This window comes from Haliotis cracherodii, unplaced genomic scaffold, assembly GCF_022045235.1.
Source record: "Haliotis cracherodii isolate W230 unplaced genomic scaffold, xgHalCrac1.p SCAF_24, whole genome shotgun sequence".
NCBI classification, from domain to species: Eukaryota; Metazoa; Mollusca; class Gastropoda; order Lepetellida; family Haliotidae; genus Haliotis; species Haliotis cracherodii.
The window spans coordinates 109,151-128,030 of NW_027266280.1; the positions used below are offsets into that span (position 1 = coordinate 109,151).

At 39.3% G+C, this 18,880-nt stretch overlaps 1 protein-coding gene across 1 annotated transcript in view; it reads right to left on the reverse strand.

Annotated features, from left to right (window-relative positions):
- Positions 1-1,285: 1,285 nt before the first annotated feature.
- LOC139472479 (uncharacterized) overlaps positions 1,286-18,880 on the reverse strand; it is a 91,578-nt gene continuing 73,983 nt past the window's right edge. Inside the window, exons 7-8 of the mRNA XM_071254955.1 lie at positions 3,513-3,620; positions 1,286-1,368 (exon numbers count right to left, since the gene is read on the reverse strand). Of these exons, the coding sequence (XP_071111056.1) occupies positions 3,515-3,620 (106 nt within the window). The 3' untranslated portion in view covers positions 1,286-1,368; positions 3,513-3,514. The remainder of the gene's footprint in view (positions 1,369-3,512; positions 3,621-18,880) is intronic.

An 18,880-nucleotide genomic window follows, 5' to 3' on the forward strand; every position in this document is an offset into this window, starting at 1 on the left:
CTCATGTATGGCCGATCTGGAACCGCCCTCACCTCATGTATGGTCCAGCTGGAACTGCCCTCACCTCATGTAAGTCAGAACTGGAACCGCCCTCACCTCATGTAAGGCCGAGCTGGAACCGCCCTCACCTCATGTTTGGTCGAGCTGGAACCGCCCTCACCTCATGTAAGTCAGAACTGGAACCGCCCTCACCTCATGTACGATCAAGCTGGAACCGCCCTCACCTCATGTAAGTCAGAACTGGAACCGCCCTCACCTCATGTAAGGCCGAGCTGGATCCGTCCTCACCTCATGTATGGCCGAGCTGGAACCGCCCTCACCTCATGTATGGTCGAGCTGGAACTGCCCTCACCTCATGTATCGTCGAGCTAGAACCGCCCTCACCTCATGTTTGGTCCAGCTGGAACTGCCCTCACCTCATGTATCGTCGAGCTAGAACCGCCCTCACCTTATGTATAGCCGAGCTGGAACCGCCCTCACCTCAGATAAGTCCGAACTGGAACCGCCCTCACCTCATCTATGGCCGAGCTGGAACCGCCCTCACCTCATGTATGGCCGACCTGGAACCGCCCTCACATCATGTAAGTCTGAACTGGAACCGCCCTCACCTCATGTAAGGTCGAGCTGGAACCGCCCTCACCTCATGTATGGCCGAGCTAGAACCGCCCCCACCTCATGTATGGCCGAGCTGGAACTGCCCTCACCTCATATATCTTTTTCTTAACACGTTTCACTGATCATACGCCTGGCAATATTTCTGGAACATTTTCTTAAAATATTTTCGTGGGGTATGGTCATGCGATAACGTAGTCACAGCGTGTTTCATCTTTCTAACACAACGTTATTCCACGTCGTCGCGACAACGTCCATGGTAGTAACACTGCCACAACGTAAAATACAACATTACCAAGGCATAAAATACAACGTAACCACAACGTAAAAGCATAACGTTCCCCAAAACGTAAACTACAACTTTATCACGACGTTGTGACAACGTGAAAATGACGTATCACAACCTTGTGACAACATGAATAACGTTGCAGGGACGTTATATCACAGTATTGTATGTATGTCTGACATATCTTTGCTAAAACCGTTTTCACGGTCTGCCTCTGGTAAAAACCTTTTTTTTCAAGTGCTCTCAATATTTTAGTGTTTTTTGGAGATCATGCAAACATTTGTTATGGCGTACTCAACACACTAATAGTTCCTGGAACACACCCTCAGGGCGAAGATGATAGAACATTACAACATGACATGGAGATGCTTTTCAGGATTTATTACTCTTGCTTGTGTAGATATATAGATATATGGAACGAAACCTATGGCTAGAAAAGTCCGGCGGCTTCCTTGTCGATGGAACATCCTCTGAACATAAAACAAAATACTAAGTTTAGCACACATACATTCCTATGAGAATCACTTGAAATGAAAGGCCCTTTCGAAACATTAACAAACACTTAGATTTACCACAAACAATCTGCATCTGCCCCTATTCTATTTGAATGCATAGGCCTAGGGTAATGCATTGTTGCTTTGTTAATGAGCAGATGGTTTTAGTAGTATTACAAAATACTTCAATTTTGATTTTGTTTATGCTTTAAGGTTGAGCTCAGAATTTGCAGGATATTCGTTTTAGCTTTGATGTGATTGTAGTGTTTCTTCTTGTGCTTACTCTTTCTTATTCCAATCTCATTGACATTTATCTTGAACACTAACATGGATTACATACCCAGAACATTCATCGAGAGTTAAACCTATAACGATAAATCACGATTTAGACATAAGGTAACCGAATCTTAAAATCGAACGTGACATTGAATTGTATTCCATAGTAATTTCAGCGGGGTATTTTTTCAGCCAATAAAAGTTCCTGAGTGAAATTTATTCTCTACAAGTACTTCATGCGGTATGAACTGACGTCCAAAAGAAACTTTACCAGAGTTTGAAATCAATCTTGCTCAAAAACAACAAAACATACATACATGAAGTAAAGTGTATTGAGAAGATCAATATATCAATATAATCAACACTGAAAATGACAATTATACCGCGACCGAGAATGAGGTCAGAGCCCCCCAAATTTGGGTGTGGTACAAAACTCGAGCTTTCAGAATCATAGACAGTAGGCAGAGTATATAAACAATAGCTCACGTTCAAAAACAAGTCATTAGTAGCGTGTGTGACCACCAAATGCCTCAATACACGCAAAAACTCTTCGACGCACAGAAAAAGTCAGTCGTCTGATGAGGTCACGTGGGATTTGACGCCATTCTTCTTGGAGGGCCAAGATCAATTCTTGCCGGTTGGCTGGAGAGTGTGGTCGTTGTTCAATACGAAGATCCATCAAGTCCCAGAGGTGTTCTATGGGGAACATGTCGGGTGAGCGTGCAGGCCACGGCAGGACGTTGACGTTGCTGACTGCGAGGAAGTAAGTGACAATTCTGGCTGTATGGGCTCTAGCGTTGTCATGCTGATATATGACACCACGTGGCTGCCGTTGGAGAAATGGTATGACAACTTGACGAAGAATGTTATCCGTGTACCGCTGAGCTGTCAAGTTTCCGTCAACGATGACCAGCGGTGTTTTCTCTTGCCCACAGATCACTCCCCACACCATGACACTCCCTCCACCATAGCTTACGACCTCCTGCACGCAACACGCCGCCGTTCGTTCACCCCTTCGGCGGTAAACACGTTGTCTTCCATCAGCCCTAAACATACAGAATCGACTTTCGTCAGTGAAGACAACTCTCTGCCAGCCAACGTCGTACAGTCCGGGCCCATCTCAATCGCAGACGACGATGTTGCGCTGTGAATATGATTCCATGAGCCCTGAGACTCCTGGCCACTGTCTGTCGACTAACCCTGTGACCTAAGGCATTTGTCGCCGATGACGTCACTGTCAGGAAGCGATTTCGGAGGTGCAAGGTACGCAAGTACCGGTCATCATGGGGCCTGGTCACCCTGGGTCTGCCTGTTCTTGGCCTGTCAGCGGTCCGCCCTGTCTGTCTGTAACGTTGCATCAAGTTGGTAACGGCAGCACGGGAGCAACCGAAGGTTCGTGCAATATGGGCGTGGGTGGCTCCCATCTGTACCATACCCAAGGCTCGTTCACTTTGTTTGACTGTGAGTCGTGGCATTTCGTTTGTGTTTTTTTTATCCCTGTGGATGTCTGACTTGCCGTTGCAATGGTTTTATACCCTTACCCACACGTGCATTTGCAGTTGTCCGTGGTGCACGTGTTTTTCACTTTTTCGCGTGTTATCTCGCAAACATGTAACAGACGATTAACATTTTCTGCATACACCATTGATGTATTTAAGTTATTTGGTTTAGATAGACTTCATCGGAAAAAATTATACTTTGTCTGAAATTTATATTTTCAGTTGGTAAAGTTTCTTTTGGACGTCAGTTTAGATAGAGACGTTGTCCTGTGTAAAACACGGTATAATGATACAGACACCTATATACGGTAATCACAACTTGCAGCTTGACTTAATTAAGTGTACCTTTAGCTCATGTAGTCATTGAGGAATGCGATGGACGGAAAATCTGCATAGTCATAGCTCACGACGCTTGTCACTGTGCCATTCAGAGGGTCCACGAACTCCACCACGCTGTAACAATGAAACCCTCCTTATTGCCGTGTGGTCTAAGATCACAAAATGGTGAAACTCTAAGGCCTTGGCATTGTTGAACGTCTCGTCCGTGCATTCCAATGATGACGTAGCCATGGTTACAAACAAGGTGAGGTGAAATGAGGTTTAACGTTCCTTTCAAGATAAGTGCAGACGAAAGGGCGAAGCCAAATGACACCATTGGTGACTACAAGTTAAGGAGAAGACTATATGCTGTATCGTTTGAAGAAATAAAAAAAACCTTTAGCAACTTTTGTTGATTGGTTTCCACTGTATCGACTAGAGAGTATTGTTCTGGATATTGCTTTGAAATATTTACCTAACCAGAAACTTACTCCACTAACTCAGAAAAAGGGTGCTTGTTCTCGAATTTAAAGTTTTCAAACAAGGGAATTCATTATTGATCCTTTGAACGTGAGTAACATTCTCATCCAAAAGAGTATTTAAAAGGTCCCACAATATTTCAAATTTCAGGAATCACTTACATTTTCAGTCGCCTTTTCGAAAACCTCATTATCTTAGTTATTGAATCATAAGAACGTGTTGGAGAACGTGGACTTGGCAGCTCCTTTTGTAAATTCCACGACTGGTGGCTGCGAAGACTCACACTACTGCTATCAAACCGTTGGTCATACAATCACAGGTGATCGCTCTGTTGTTGACATTAACAACCTTTAGATTGATTATGGATGTTCTAGAAGCGTATGCCAAATAATGGGCCAATACAGAGGAGTGAGTGAGTGAATATGGTTTTACGCCGCTTTTAGCAACATTCCAGCAATATCATGGTGGGCTTCACACATTGTACCCATGTCGGGAATCGAACAACAGGCTTCGGCGTGAGGAGCGAACGATTTAACCATAGACTGCCCGACCGCCCCCAAAAGAGAAGATGGACCTGACGTTTCTCAGGATGGGTTAAGTCAATGCGCGATGTTGATGAGGAAAAAGAGGAAACAATTAGAATAAACCCATTCTGTCTCAGTCAGATGTCATCTAAAGCCCAAGATGAACAGCTTACTGTTTTTCTCATTTGTCTCAAATGTTGTAAGTAAACATAGACGTAAATGCCAGAGAATAATCGGTTTTCTGTCGAAACAGATTCCATTGGGCGCAACAGGTGTTCGCAAAAAGGGTATATCCTGCTCTACCGGTAGCACCTTCCACTCACACAGTCACTACATTGTTTGCTTGGACAAAGGCTTAGCGTAAGTGTCATATCAAATGAGACTAAATATAAGGCCAGCATGCCAACTGAGGAAGAAATCTGACAAAAAACAACCATCAGTGTTATCAGCATGTGGCTTGACACTAAAATCTGAAGACATGTCCATTCCTCTTTTGTAGTAAAAATCAAAGTTTCATACAAACCCGTGCGATGGAATGTATTCACAACCTCATCTCGTATATCGAACATTAACCATGAATATCAATACAACCATAGGCGTCCTTGTAACCTTCCTTACTATACTCGTTGGTTGTATCTCTAGATAGCTTATTTGCATTTCATATGAAAGCATGAATCACATTTCTTTCTACTTATATCAGAATAGGTAACCTCTCCAGTAAAGGGATTCAGGGACATGTGCTGTATCAAAACGCAAACCAATACACACACTATACCCACATCTCCAGGGAAAGATCTCAAGGCAAGTTCGTATCAAAACACGAATGTTATTTACTTTTCATCCAGATCCACTATGGCCAAATCTCCAGAGAAAGATCTAAAGGCAAGTTCGTATCAAAACACGAATGTTATTTACTTTTCATCCAGATACACTATGGCCACACTTCAAGGGAAGGATTTAAAGGCAAGTTCGTATCAAAAAACAAATGTTATTTACTTTTCATCCAGATACACTATGGCCACTTCTCCAGGGAAAGATCTAAAGGCAAGTTCGTATCAAAACATGAATGTTATTAACTTTTCATCCAGATACACTATGGCCACACTTCAAGGGAAAGATTTAAAGGCAAGTTCGTATCAAAACACGAATGTTATTTACTTTTCATCCAGATACACTATGGCCACACTTCAAGGGAAAGGTTTAAAGGCAAGTTCGTAACAAAACACGAATGTTTTTTTACTTTTCATCCAGACACACTATGGCCACACCTCCTGGGAAAGATTTAAAGGAAAGTTCGTATCAAAACACGAATGTTATTTACTTTTCATCCAGATACATTATGGCCACATCTCAAGGGAAGAATCTAAAGGCATGTTCGTATCAAAACACGAATGTTATTTATTTTTCATCCAGATACACTATGGCCACACCTACAGGGAAAGATCTAAAGGCAAGTTCGCATCAAAACACGAATGTTATATACTTTTCAACCAGATCCACTATAGCCACACCTCAAGGGGACGATTCAAAGGCAAGTTCGCATCAAAACACGAATGTTATTTACTTTTCATCCAGATACACTATGGCCACTTCTCCAGGGAAAGATCTAAAGGCAAGTTCGTATCAAAACATGAATGTTATTAACTTTTCATCCAGATACACTATGGCCACACTTCAAGGGAAAGATTTAAAGGCAAGTTCGTATCAAAACACGAATGTTATTTACTTTTCATCCAGATACACTATGGCCACACTTCAAGGGAAAGGTTTAAAGGCAAGTTCGTAACAAAACACGAATGTTTTTTTACTTTTCATCCAGACACACTATGGCCACACCTCCTGGGAAAGATTTAAAGGAAAGTTCGTATCAAAACACGAATGTTATTTACTTTTCATCCAGATACATTATGGCCACATCTCAAGGGAAGAATCTAAAGGCATGTTCGTATCAAAACACGAATGTTATTTATTTTTCATCCAGATACACTATGGCCACACCTACAGGGAAAGATCTAAAGGCAAGTTCGCATCAAAACACGAATGTTATATACTTTTCAACCAGATCCACTATAGCCACACCTCAAGGGGACGATTCAAAGGCAAGTTCGCATCAAAACACGAATGTTATTTACTTTTCATCCAGATACACTATGACAACACCTCAAGGGAAAGATTTAAAAGCAGGTTCGTATCAAAACACGAATGTTATATACTTTTCATCCAGATACACTATAGCCACATCTCATGGGAATGATTCAAAGGCAAGTTCGCATCAAAACACGAATGTTATTTACTTTCTATCCAGATACACTATGGCCACACGTCAAGGGAAAGATCTCAAGGCAGGTTCGTATCAAAACACGAATGTTATTTACTTTTCATCCAGATACACTATGGCCACACCTCCAGGGAAAGATCTAAAGGCAAGTTCGCATCAAAACACGAATGTTAATATACTGTTCATCCAGATAGACTATGGCCACATCTCAAGGCAACTATTCAAAGGCAAGTTCGTATCAAACCACGAATGTTATTTACTTTTCATCCAGATACACTATGCCCACATCTCAAGGGAAGAATCAAAAGGCAAGTTCGCATCAAAACACGAATGTTATTTACTTTTCATCCAGATACACGATGGCCACACCTCAAGGGAAAGATCTAAAGGCAGGTTCGTATCAAAACACAAATGTTATTTACTTTTCATCCAGATCCACTATAGCCACATCTCCTGGGAAAGATCTAAAGTCAAGTTCGTAACAAAACACGAATGTTATTTACTTTTCATCCAGATACACTATGGCCATCTCTCAAGGGAAAGATTTAAAGGCAAGTTCGTATCAAAACACGAATGTTATTTACTTTCCATCAAAATAAACTATGGCCACATCTCAAGGGAAAGATTTTATAGGCAAGTTCGTATCAAAACACGAATGTTATTTACTTTTCACCCAGATACACTATGGCCACATTTCCAGGGAAGAATCGAAAGGCAAGTTCGTATCAAAACACAAATCTTATTTACTTTTCATCCAGATACACTATGGCCACACTTCTAGGGAAAGATATAAAGGCAAGTTCCTCTCAAAACACGAATGTAATTTACTTTCCAATCATATACAGTATGGCCACATCTTAAGGGAAAGATTTAAAGGCAAGTTCGTATCAAAACACGAATGTTATTTACTTTTTATCCAGATACACTATGGCCACCCCTCCAGGGAAAGATCTAAAGGCAAGTTCGTATCAAAACACGAATGTTATTTACTTTTCATCCAGATACACTATGGTCACATCTCCAGGGAAAGATCTAAAGGCAAGTTCGTATCAAAACACAAATCTTATTTACTTTTCATCCAGATCCACTATCGCTACATCTCAAGGGAAAGATTTAAAGGCAATGTCTTATCAAAACACGAATGTTATTTACTTTTCATCCATATACACTATCGCCACACATCAAGGGAAAGATCTAAAGGCAGGTTCGTATCAAAACACGAATGTTATCTACTTTCCATTGATATACACTATGGCCACATCTCCTGGGAAAGATCTAAAGGCAAGTTCCTATCAAAACACGAATGTTATTTACTTTTCATCCAGATACACTAAGGCCACACCTCAAGGGAAAGATCTAAAGGCAGGTTCGTATCAAAACACGAATGTTATCTACTTTCCATTGATATACACTATGGCCACATCTCCTGGGAAAGATCTAAAGGCAAGTTCGTATCAAAACACGAATGTTATTTAGTTTTCATCCAGATACACTAAGGCCACATCTCCAGGGAAAGATCAAAAGGCAAGTTCGTATCAAAACACGAATGTTATTTACTTTTCATCCAGATCCACTATGGACACCCCTCCAGGGAAAGATCTAAAGGCAAGTTCGTATCAAAACACGAATGTTATTTACTTTTCACCCAGATACACTATGGCCACATCTCAAGGAAAAGATCTAAAGGCAAGTTCGTATCAAAACACAAATGTTATTTTATTCATTCAGATACACTGTAGCCACATCTCCAGCGAAAGATCTAAACGCAAGTTCGTATCACAACACGAATGTTATTTACTTTTCATCCAGTTACACCATGGCCATATCTCCAGGGAAAGATCTAAAGGCAAGTTCGTATCAAACCACGAATGTTATTTACTTTTCATCCAGATACGCTATAGCCAAATATCCAGGGAAAGATCTAAAGGCAAGTTCGTATCAAAACACGAATGTTATATACTTTTCATCCAGATACACTATGGCCACTTCTCCAGGGAAAGATCTAAAGGCAAGTTCGTATCAAAACACAAATGTTATTTACTTTTCATCCAGATACACTATGGCCACACTTCAAGGGAAAGATTTAAAGGCAAGTTTGTAACAAAACACGAATGTTTTTTTACTTTTCATCCAGACACACTATGGCCACACCTCCTGGGAAAGATTTAAAGGAAAGTTCGTATCAAAACACGAATGTTATTTACTTTTCATCCAGATACACTATGGCCACATCTCAAGGGAAGAATCTAAAGGCATGTTTGTATCAAAACACGAATGTTATTTATTTTTCATCCAGATACACTATGGCCACACCTACAGGGAAAGATCTAAAGGCAAGTTCGCATCAAAACACGAATGTTATATACTTTTTTACCAGATCCACTATAGCCACACCTCAAGGGGACGATTCAAAGGCAAGTTTGCATCAAAACACGAATGTTATTTACTTTTCATCCAGATCCACTATGGCCATCTCTCAAGGGAAAGATTTAAAAGCAGGTTCGTATCAAAACACGAATGTTATATACTTTTCATCCAGATACACTATAGCCACATCTCATGGGAATGATTCAAAGGCAAGTTCGCATCAAAACACGAATGTTATTTACTTTCTATCCAGATACACTATGGCCACACGTCAAGGGAAAGATCTCAAGGCAGGTTCGTATCAAAACACGAATGTTATTTACTTTTCATCCAGATACACTATGGCCACACCTCCAGGGAAAGATCTAAAGGCAAGTTCGCATCCAAACACGAATGTTAATATACTGTTCATCCAGATACACTATGGCCACATCTCAAGGCAACTATTCAAAGGCAAGTTCGTATCAAACCACGAATGTTATTTACTTTTCATCCAGATACACTATGGCCACATCTCCAGGGAAGAATCAAAAGGCAAGTTCGCATCAAAACACGAATGTTATTTACTTTTCATCCAGATACACGATGGCCACACCTCAAGGGAAAGATCTAAAGGCAGGTTCGTATCAAAACACAAATGTTATTTACTTTTCATCCACATCCACTATAGCCACATCTCCAGGGAAAGATCTAAAGTCAAGTTCGTAACAAAACACGAATGTTATTTACTTTTCATCCAGATACACTATGGCCATCTCTCAAGGGAAAGATTTAAAGGCAAGTTCGTATCAAAACACGAATGTTATTTACTTTCCATCAAAATAAACTATGGCCACATCTCCAGGGAAAGATTTTATAGGCAAGTTCGTATCAAACCACGAATGTTATTTACTTTTCACCCAGATACACTATGGCCACATTTCCAGGGAAGAATCGAAAGGCAAGTTCGTATCAAAACACGAATGTTATTTACTTTTCATCCAGATACACTATGGCCACATTTCTAGGGAAAGATATAAAGGCAAGTTCCTCTCAAAACACGAATGTAATTTACTTTCCAATCATATACAGTATGGCCACATCTTAAGGGAAAGATTTAAAGGCAAGTTCGTATCAAAACACGAATGTTATTTACTTTTTATCCAGATACACTATGGCCACCCCTCCAGGGAAAGATCTAAAGGCAAGTTCGTATCAAAACACGAATGTTATTTACTTTTCATCCAGATACACTATGGTCACATCTCCAGGGAAAGATCTAAAGGCAAGTTCGTATCAAAACACAAATCTTATTTACTTTTCATCCAGATCCACTATCGCCACATCTCAAGGGAAAGATTTAAAGGCAATGTCTTATCAAAACACGAATGTTATTTACTTTTCATCCATATACACTATCGCCACACCTCAAGGGAAAGATTTAAAGGCAGGTTCGTATCAAAACACGAATGTTATCTACTTTCCATTGAAATACACTATGGCCACATCTCCTGGGAAAGATCTAAAGGCAAGTTCCTATCAAAACACGAATGTTATTTACTTTTCATCCAGATACACTAAGGCCACACCTCAAAGGAAAGATCTAAAGGCAGGTTCGTATCAAAACACGAATGTTATCTACTTTCCTTTGATATACACTATAGCCACATCTCCTGGGAAAGATCTAAAGGCAAGTTCGTATCAAAACACAAATGTTATTTAGTTTTCATCCAGATACACTAAGGCCACATCTCCAGGGAAAGATCAAAAGGCAAGTTCGTATCAAAACACGAATGTTATTTACTTTTCATCCAGATCCACTATGGACACCCCTCCAGGGAAAGATCTAAAGGCAAGTTCGTATCAAAACACGAATGCTATTTACTTTTCACCCAGATACACTATGGCCACATCTCAAGGAAAAGATCTAAAGGCAAGTTCGTATCAAAACACAAATGTTATTTTATTCATTCAGATACACTGTAGCCACATCTCCAGCGAAAGATCTAAAGGCAAGTTCGTATCACAACACGAATGTTATTTACTTTTCATCCAGTTACACGATGGCCATATCTCCAGGGAAAGATCTAAAGGCAAGTTCGTATCAAACCACGAATGTTATTTACTTTTCATCCAGATACGCTATGGCCAAATATCCAGGGAAAGATCTAAAGGCAAGTTCGTATCAAAACAGGAATGTTATATACTTTTCATCCAGATACACTATGGCCACTTCTCCAGGGAAAGATCTAAAGGCAAGTTCGTATCAAAACACAAATGTTATTTTATTCATTCAGATACACTGTAGCCACATCTCCAGCGAAAGATCTAAAGGCAAGTTCGTATCAAAACACGAATGTTATTTACTTTTCATCCAGTTACACGATGGCCATATCTCCAGGGAAAGATCTAAAGGCAAGTTCGTATCAAACCACGAATGTTATTTACTTTTCATCCAGATACGCTATGGCCAAATATCCAGGGAAAGATCTAAAGGCAAGTTCGTATCAAAACACGAATGTTATATACTTTTCATCCAGATACACTATGGCCACCCCTCCAGGGAAAGATCTAAAGGCAAGTTCGTATCAAAACACGAATGTTATTTACTTTTCATCCAGATACACGATGGCCACACCTCAAGGGAAAGATCTAAAGGCAGGTTCGTATCAAAACACAAATGTTATTTACTTTTCATCCACATCCACTATAGCCACATCTCCAGGGAAAGATCTAAAGGCAAGTTCGTAACAAAACACGAATGTTATTTACTTTTCATCCAGATCCACTATGGCCATCTCTCAAGGGAAAGATCTAAAGGCAGGTTCGTATCAAAACACAAATGTTATTTACTTTTCATCCAGATCCACTATAGCCACATCTCCTGGGAAAGATCTAAAGGCAAGTTCGTATTAAAACACGAATGTTATTTACTTTCCATCAAAATAAACTATGGCCACATCTCCAGGGAAAGATTTTATAGACAAGTTCGTTTCAAAACACGAATGTTATTTACTTTTCATCCAGATACACTATGGCCACACTTCTAGGGAAAGATATAAAGGCAAGTTCCTCTCAAAACACGAATGTAATTTACTTTCCAATCATATACAGTATGGCCACATCTTAAGGGAAAGATTTAAAGGCAAGTTCGTATCAAAACACGAATGTTATTTACTTTTTATCCAGATACACTATGGCCACCCCTCCAGGGAAAGATCTAAAGGCAAGTTCGTATCAAAACACGAATGTTATTTACTTTTCATCCAGATACACTAAGGCCACATCTCCAGGGAAAGATCTAAAGGCAAGTTCGTATCAAAACACAAATGTTATTTACTTTTCATCCAGATCCACTATCGCCACATCTCAAGGGAAAGATTTAAAGGCAATGTCTTATCAAAACACGAATGTTATTTACTTTTCATCCATATACATTATCGCCACACCTCAAGGGAAAGATCTAAAGGCAGGTTCATATCAAAACATGAATGTTATCTACTTTCCATTGATATGCACTATGGCCACATCTCCTGGGAAAGATCTAAAGGCAAGTTCCTATCAAAACACGAATGTTATTTACTTTTCATCCAGATACACTAAGGCCACACCTCAAAGGAAAGATCTAAAGGCAGGTTCGTATCAAAACACGAATGTTATCTACTTTCCATTGATATACACTATGGCCACATCTCCAGGGAAAGATCTAAAGGCAAGTTCGTATCAAAACACGAATGTTATTTAGTTTTCATCCAGATACACTAAGGCCACATCTCCTGGGAAAGATCAAAAGGCAAGTTCGTATCAAAACACGAATGTTATTTACTTTTCATCCAGATACACTATGGCCACATCTCAAGGAAAAGATCTAAAGGCAAGTTCGTATCAAAACACAAATGTTATTTTATTCATTCAGATACACTGTAGCCACATCTCCAGCGAAAGATCTAAACGCAAGTTCGTATCACAACACGAATGTTATTTACTTTTCATCCAGTTACACCATGGCCATATCTCCAGGGAAAGATCTAAAGGCAAGTTCGTATCAAACCACGAATGTTATTTACTTTTCATCCAGATACGCTATGGCCAAATATCCAGGGAAAGATCTAAAGGCAAGTTCGTATCAAAACACGAATGTTATATACTTTTAATCCAGATACACGATGGCCACTTCTCCAGGGAAAGATCTAAAGGCCGGTTCGTATCAAAACACGAATGTTATTTACTTTTCATCCAGATACACTACGGCCACATCTCCAGGGAAAGATCTAAAGGCAATTCGTATCAAAACACGAATGTTATTTACTTTTCATCCATATACGCTAAGGCCACATCTCAAGGGAAAGATCTAAAGGCAAGTTCGTATCAAAAGACGAATGTAATTTAATTTTCATCCAGATACACTATGTCCACATCTCCTGGGAAAGATTTAAAGACAAGTTCCTATAAAAAAACAAATGTTATTTACTTTTCATCCAGATACACTATGGTCACATCTCAAGGGAAAGATCTAAACGCAAGTTCGTATCAAAACAGGAATGTTATTTACTTTTCATCAAGATACAGTATGGCCTCATCTCAAGGGAAAGATTTAAAGGAAAGTTCGTATCAAAACACGAATGTTATCTACTTTTCAACCAGATAGACTATGGCCACATCTCCAGGGAAAGATCTAAAGGCAAGTTCGTATCAAAACACAAATGTTATTTACTTTCCGTTCAGATACAGAAGAGCCACATCTCCAGGGAAAGATCTAAAGGCAAGTTCGTATCAAAACACGAATGTTATTTACTTTTTATCCAGATCCACTATGGCGACACCTCCAGGGAAAGATTTAAAGGCAAGTTCGTATCAAAACACGAATGTTATTTCCTTTTCATCCAGATACACTATGGCCACATCTCAAGGGAAAGATCTAAAGGCTTGTTCGTATCAAAACACGAATATTATTTAATTTTCATCCAGATACACTATGGCCACATCTCCAGGGAAAGATGAAAAGGCAAGTTCGCATCAAAACACGAATGTTATTTACTTTTCATCCAGATACACTATGGCCACTCCTCCAGGGAAAGATATATAGCCAAGTTCGTATCAAACCACGAATGTTATTTACTTTTCATCCAGATACACTATGGCCACATCTCAAGGAGATTTAAAGGCAAGTTCCTATCAAACCACGAATGTTATTTACTTTTCATCCAGATCCACTATGGCCACATCTCCAGGGAAAGATCTAAAGGCCGGTTCGTATCAAAACACAAATGTTATTTACTTTCCATTCATATACACTATGGCCACACCTCCAGGGAAAGATCTAAAGGCAAGTTCGTATCAAAACACGAATGTTATTTACTTTTCATCCATATACGCTAAGGCCACATCTCTAGCAAAAGATCAAAAGGCAAGTTCGTATCAAAACACAAATGTTATTAACTTTTCATCCAGATACACTATGGCCACATCTCCAGTGAAAGATCTAAAGGCAAGTTCGTATCAAAACACGAATGTTATTTACTTTTTATCCAGATACAGTATGGCCTCATCTCAAGGGAAATATTTAAAGGAAAGTTCGTATCAAAACACGAATGTTATCTACTTTTCATCCAGATACACTATGGCCACTTCTCCAGGGAAAGATCTAAAGGCAAGTTCGAATCAAAACACAAATGTTATTTACTTTTCCTTCAGATACAGAATAGCCACATCTCCAGGGAAAGATCTAAAGGCAAGTTCGTATCAAAACACGAATGTTATTTACTTTTCATCCAGATCCACTATGGCGACACCTCCAGGGAAAGATCTAAAGGCAAGTTCGTATCAAAACACGAATGTTATTTACTTTTCATCCAGATACACTATGGCCACATATCAAGGGAAAGATCTAAAGGCAAGTTCGTATCAAAACACGAATGTTATTTACTTTTCATCCAGATACACTATGGCCACCCCTCCAGGTAAAGATCTCAAGGCAAGTTCCTCTCAAAACACGAATGTTATTTACTTTTCATCCAGATACACTATGGCCACATCTCAAGGGAAAGATTTAAAGGCAAGTTCGTATCAAAACACGAATGTTATTTACTTTTCATCCAGATACACTATGGCCACACCTCCAGGGAAAGATCTAAAGGCAAGTTCGTATCAAACCACGAATGTTATTTACTTTTCATCCAGATACACTATGGCCACATCTCAAGGAGATTTAAAGGCAAGTTCCTATCAAACCACGAATGTTATTTACTTTTCATCCAGATCCACTATGGCCACATCTCCAGGGAAAGATAAAAAGGCAAGTTCCTCTCAAAACACGAATGTTATTTACTTTTCATCCAGATACACTACGGCCACATCTCCAGGGAAAGATCTAAAGGCAAGTTCGTATCAAAACACGAATGTTATTTACTTTTCATCCAGATACACTATGGCCACATATCAAGGGAAAGATCTAAAGTCAAGTTCGTATCAAAACACGAATGTTATTTACTTTTCATCCAGATACACTATGGCCACCCCTCCAGGTAAAGATTTATAGGCAAATTTGTATCAAAACACGAATGTTATTTACTTTTCATCCAGATACACTATGGCCACATCTCCAGGGAAAGATCCAAAGGCAAGTTCGAATCAAAACACAAATGTTATTTACTTTTCTTTCAGATCCAGAATAGCCACATCTCCAGGGAAAGATCTAAAGGCAAGTTCGTATCAAAACACGAATGTTATTTACTTTTCATCCAGATCCACTATGGCGACACCTCCAGGGAAAGATCTAAAGGCAAGTTCATATCAAAACACGAATGTTATTTACTTTTCATCCAGATACACTATGGCCACATATCAAGGGAAAGATCTAAAGGCAAGTTCGTATCAAAACACGAATGTTATTTACTTTTCATCCAGATACACTATGGCCACCCCTCCAGGTAAAGATCTCAAGGCAAGTTCCTCTCAAAACACGAATGTTATTTACTTTTCATCCAGATACACTATGGCCACATCTCCAGGGAAAGATGAAAAGGCAAGTTCGTATCAAAACACGAATGTTATTTACTTTTCATCCATATACACTATGGCCACACCTCCAGGGAAAGATCTAAAGGCAAGTTCGTATCAAACCACAAATGTTATTTACTTTTCATCCAGATACACTATGGCCACATCTCAAGGAGATTTAAAGGCAAGTTCCTATCAAACCACGAATGTTATTTACTTTTCATCCAGATACACTATGGCCACATCTCCAGGGAAAGATGAAAAGGCAAGTTCCTCTCAAAACACGAATGTTATTTACTTTTGATCCAGATACACTACGGCCACATCTCCAGGGAAAGATCTAAAGGCAAGTTCGTATCAAAACACGAATGTTATTTACTTTTCATCCAGATACACTATGGCCACATATCAAGGGAAAGATCTAAAGTCAAGTTCGTATCAAAACACGAATGTTATTTACTTTTCATCCAGATACACGATGGCCACACCTCAAGGGAAAGATATAAAGGCAGGTTCGTATCAAAACACAAATGTTATTTACTTTTCATCCACATCCACTATAGCCACATCTCCTGGGAAAGATCTAAAGTCAAGTTCGTAACAAAACACGAATGTTATTTACTTTTCATCCAGATCCACTATGGCCATCTCTCAAGGGAAAGATCTAAAGGCAAGTTCGTATCAAAACACAAATGTTATTTACTTTTCATCCAGATCCACTATCGCCACATCTCAAGGGAAAGATTTAAAGGCAATGTCTTATCAAAACACGAATGTTATTTACTTTTCATCCATATACACTATCGCCACACCTCAAGGGAAAGATCTAAAGGCAGGTTCGTATCAAAACATGAATGTTATCTACTTTCCATTGATATACACTATGGCCACATCTCCTGGGAAAGATCTAAAGGCAAGTTCCTATCAAAACACGAATGTTATTTACTTTTCATCCAGATACACTAAGGCCACACCTCAAAGGAAAGATCTAAAGGCAGGTTCGTATCAAAACATGAATGTTATCTACTTTCCATTGATATACACTATGGCCACATCTCCAGGGAAAGATCTAAAGGCAAGTTCGTATCAAAACACGAATGTTATTTAGTTTTCATCCAGATACACTAAGGCCACATCTCCAGGGAAAGATCAAAAGGCAAGTTCGTATCAAAACACGAATGTTATTTACTTTTCATCCAGATACACTATGGCCACATCTCAAGGAAAAGATCTAAAGGCAAGTTCGTATCAAAACACAAATGTTATTTTATTCATTCAGATACACTGTAGCCACATCTCCAGCGAAAGATCTAAAGGCAAGTTCGTATCACAACACGAATGTTATTTACTTTTCATCCAGTTACACCATGGCCATATCTCCAGGGAAAGATCTAAAGGCAAGTTCGTATCAAAACACGAATGTTATATACTTTTAATCCAGATACACGATGGCCACTTCTCCAGGGAAAGATCTAAAGGCCGGTTCGTATCAAAACACGAATGTTATTTACTTTTCATCCAGATACACTACGGCCACATCTCCAGGGAAAGATCTAAATGCAAGTTCGTATCAAAACACGAATGTTATTTACTTTTCATCCATATACGCTAAGGCCACATCTCAAGGGAAAGATCTAAAGGCAAGTTCGTAACAAAAGACGAATGTTATTTAATTTTCATCCAGATACACTATGTCCACATCTCCTGGGAAAGATTTAAAGACAAGTTCCTATAAAAAACCAAATGTTATTTACTTTTCATCCAGATACACTATGGCCACATCTCAAGGGAAAGATCTAAACGCAAGTTCGTATCAAAACACGAATGTTATTTACTTTTCATCAAGATACAGTATGGCCTCATCTCAAGGGAAAGATTTAAAGGAAAGTTCGTATCAAAACACGAATGTTATCTACTTTTCAACCAGATAGACTATGGCCACATCTCCAGGGAAAGATCTAAAGGCAAGTTCGTATCAAAACACAAATGTTATTTACTTTTCGTTCAGATACAGAATAGCCACATCTCCAGGGAAAGATCTAAAGGCAAGTTCGTATCAAAACACGAATGTTATTTACTTTTCATCCAGATCCACTATGGCGTCACCTCCAGGGAAAGATCTAAAGGCAAGTTCGTATCAAAACACGAATGTTATTTCCTTTTCATCCAGATACACTATGGCCACATCTCAAGGGAAAGATCTAAAGGCTTGTTCGTATCAAAACACGAATATTATTTAATTTTCATCCAGATACACTATGGCCACATCTCCAGGGAAAGATGAAAAGGCAAGTTCGCATCAAAACACGAATGTTATTTACTTTTCATCCAGATACACTATGGCCACTCCTCCAGGGAAAGATATATAGGCAAGTTCGTATCAAACCACGAATGTTATTTACTTTTCATCCAGATACACTATGGCCACATCTCAAGGAGATTTAAAGGCAAGTTCCTATCAAACCACAAATGTTATTTACTTTTCATCCAGATCCACTATGGCCACATCTCCAGGGAAAGATCTAAAGGCCGGTTCGTATCAAAACACAAATGTTATTTACTTTCCATTCATATACACTATGGCCACTTCTCCAGGGAAAGATCTCAAGGCAAGTTCGTATCAAAACACGAATGTTATTTACTTTTCATCCATATACGCTAAGGCCACATCTCTAGCAAAAGATCAAAAGGCAAGTTCGTATCAAAACACGAATGTTATTTACTTTTCATCCAGATCCACTATGGCCACACCTCCAGGGAAAGATCTA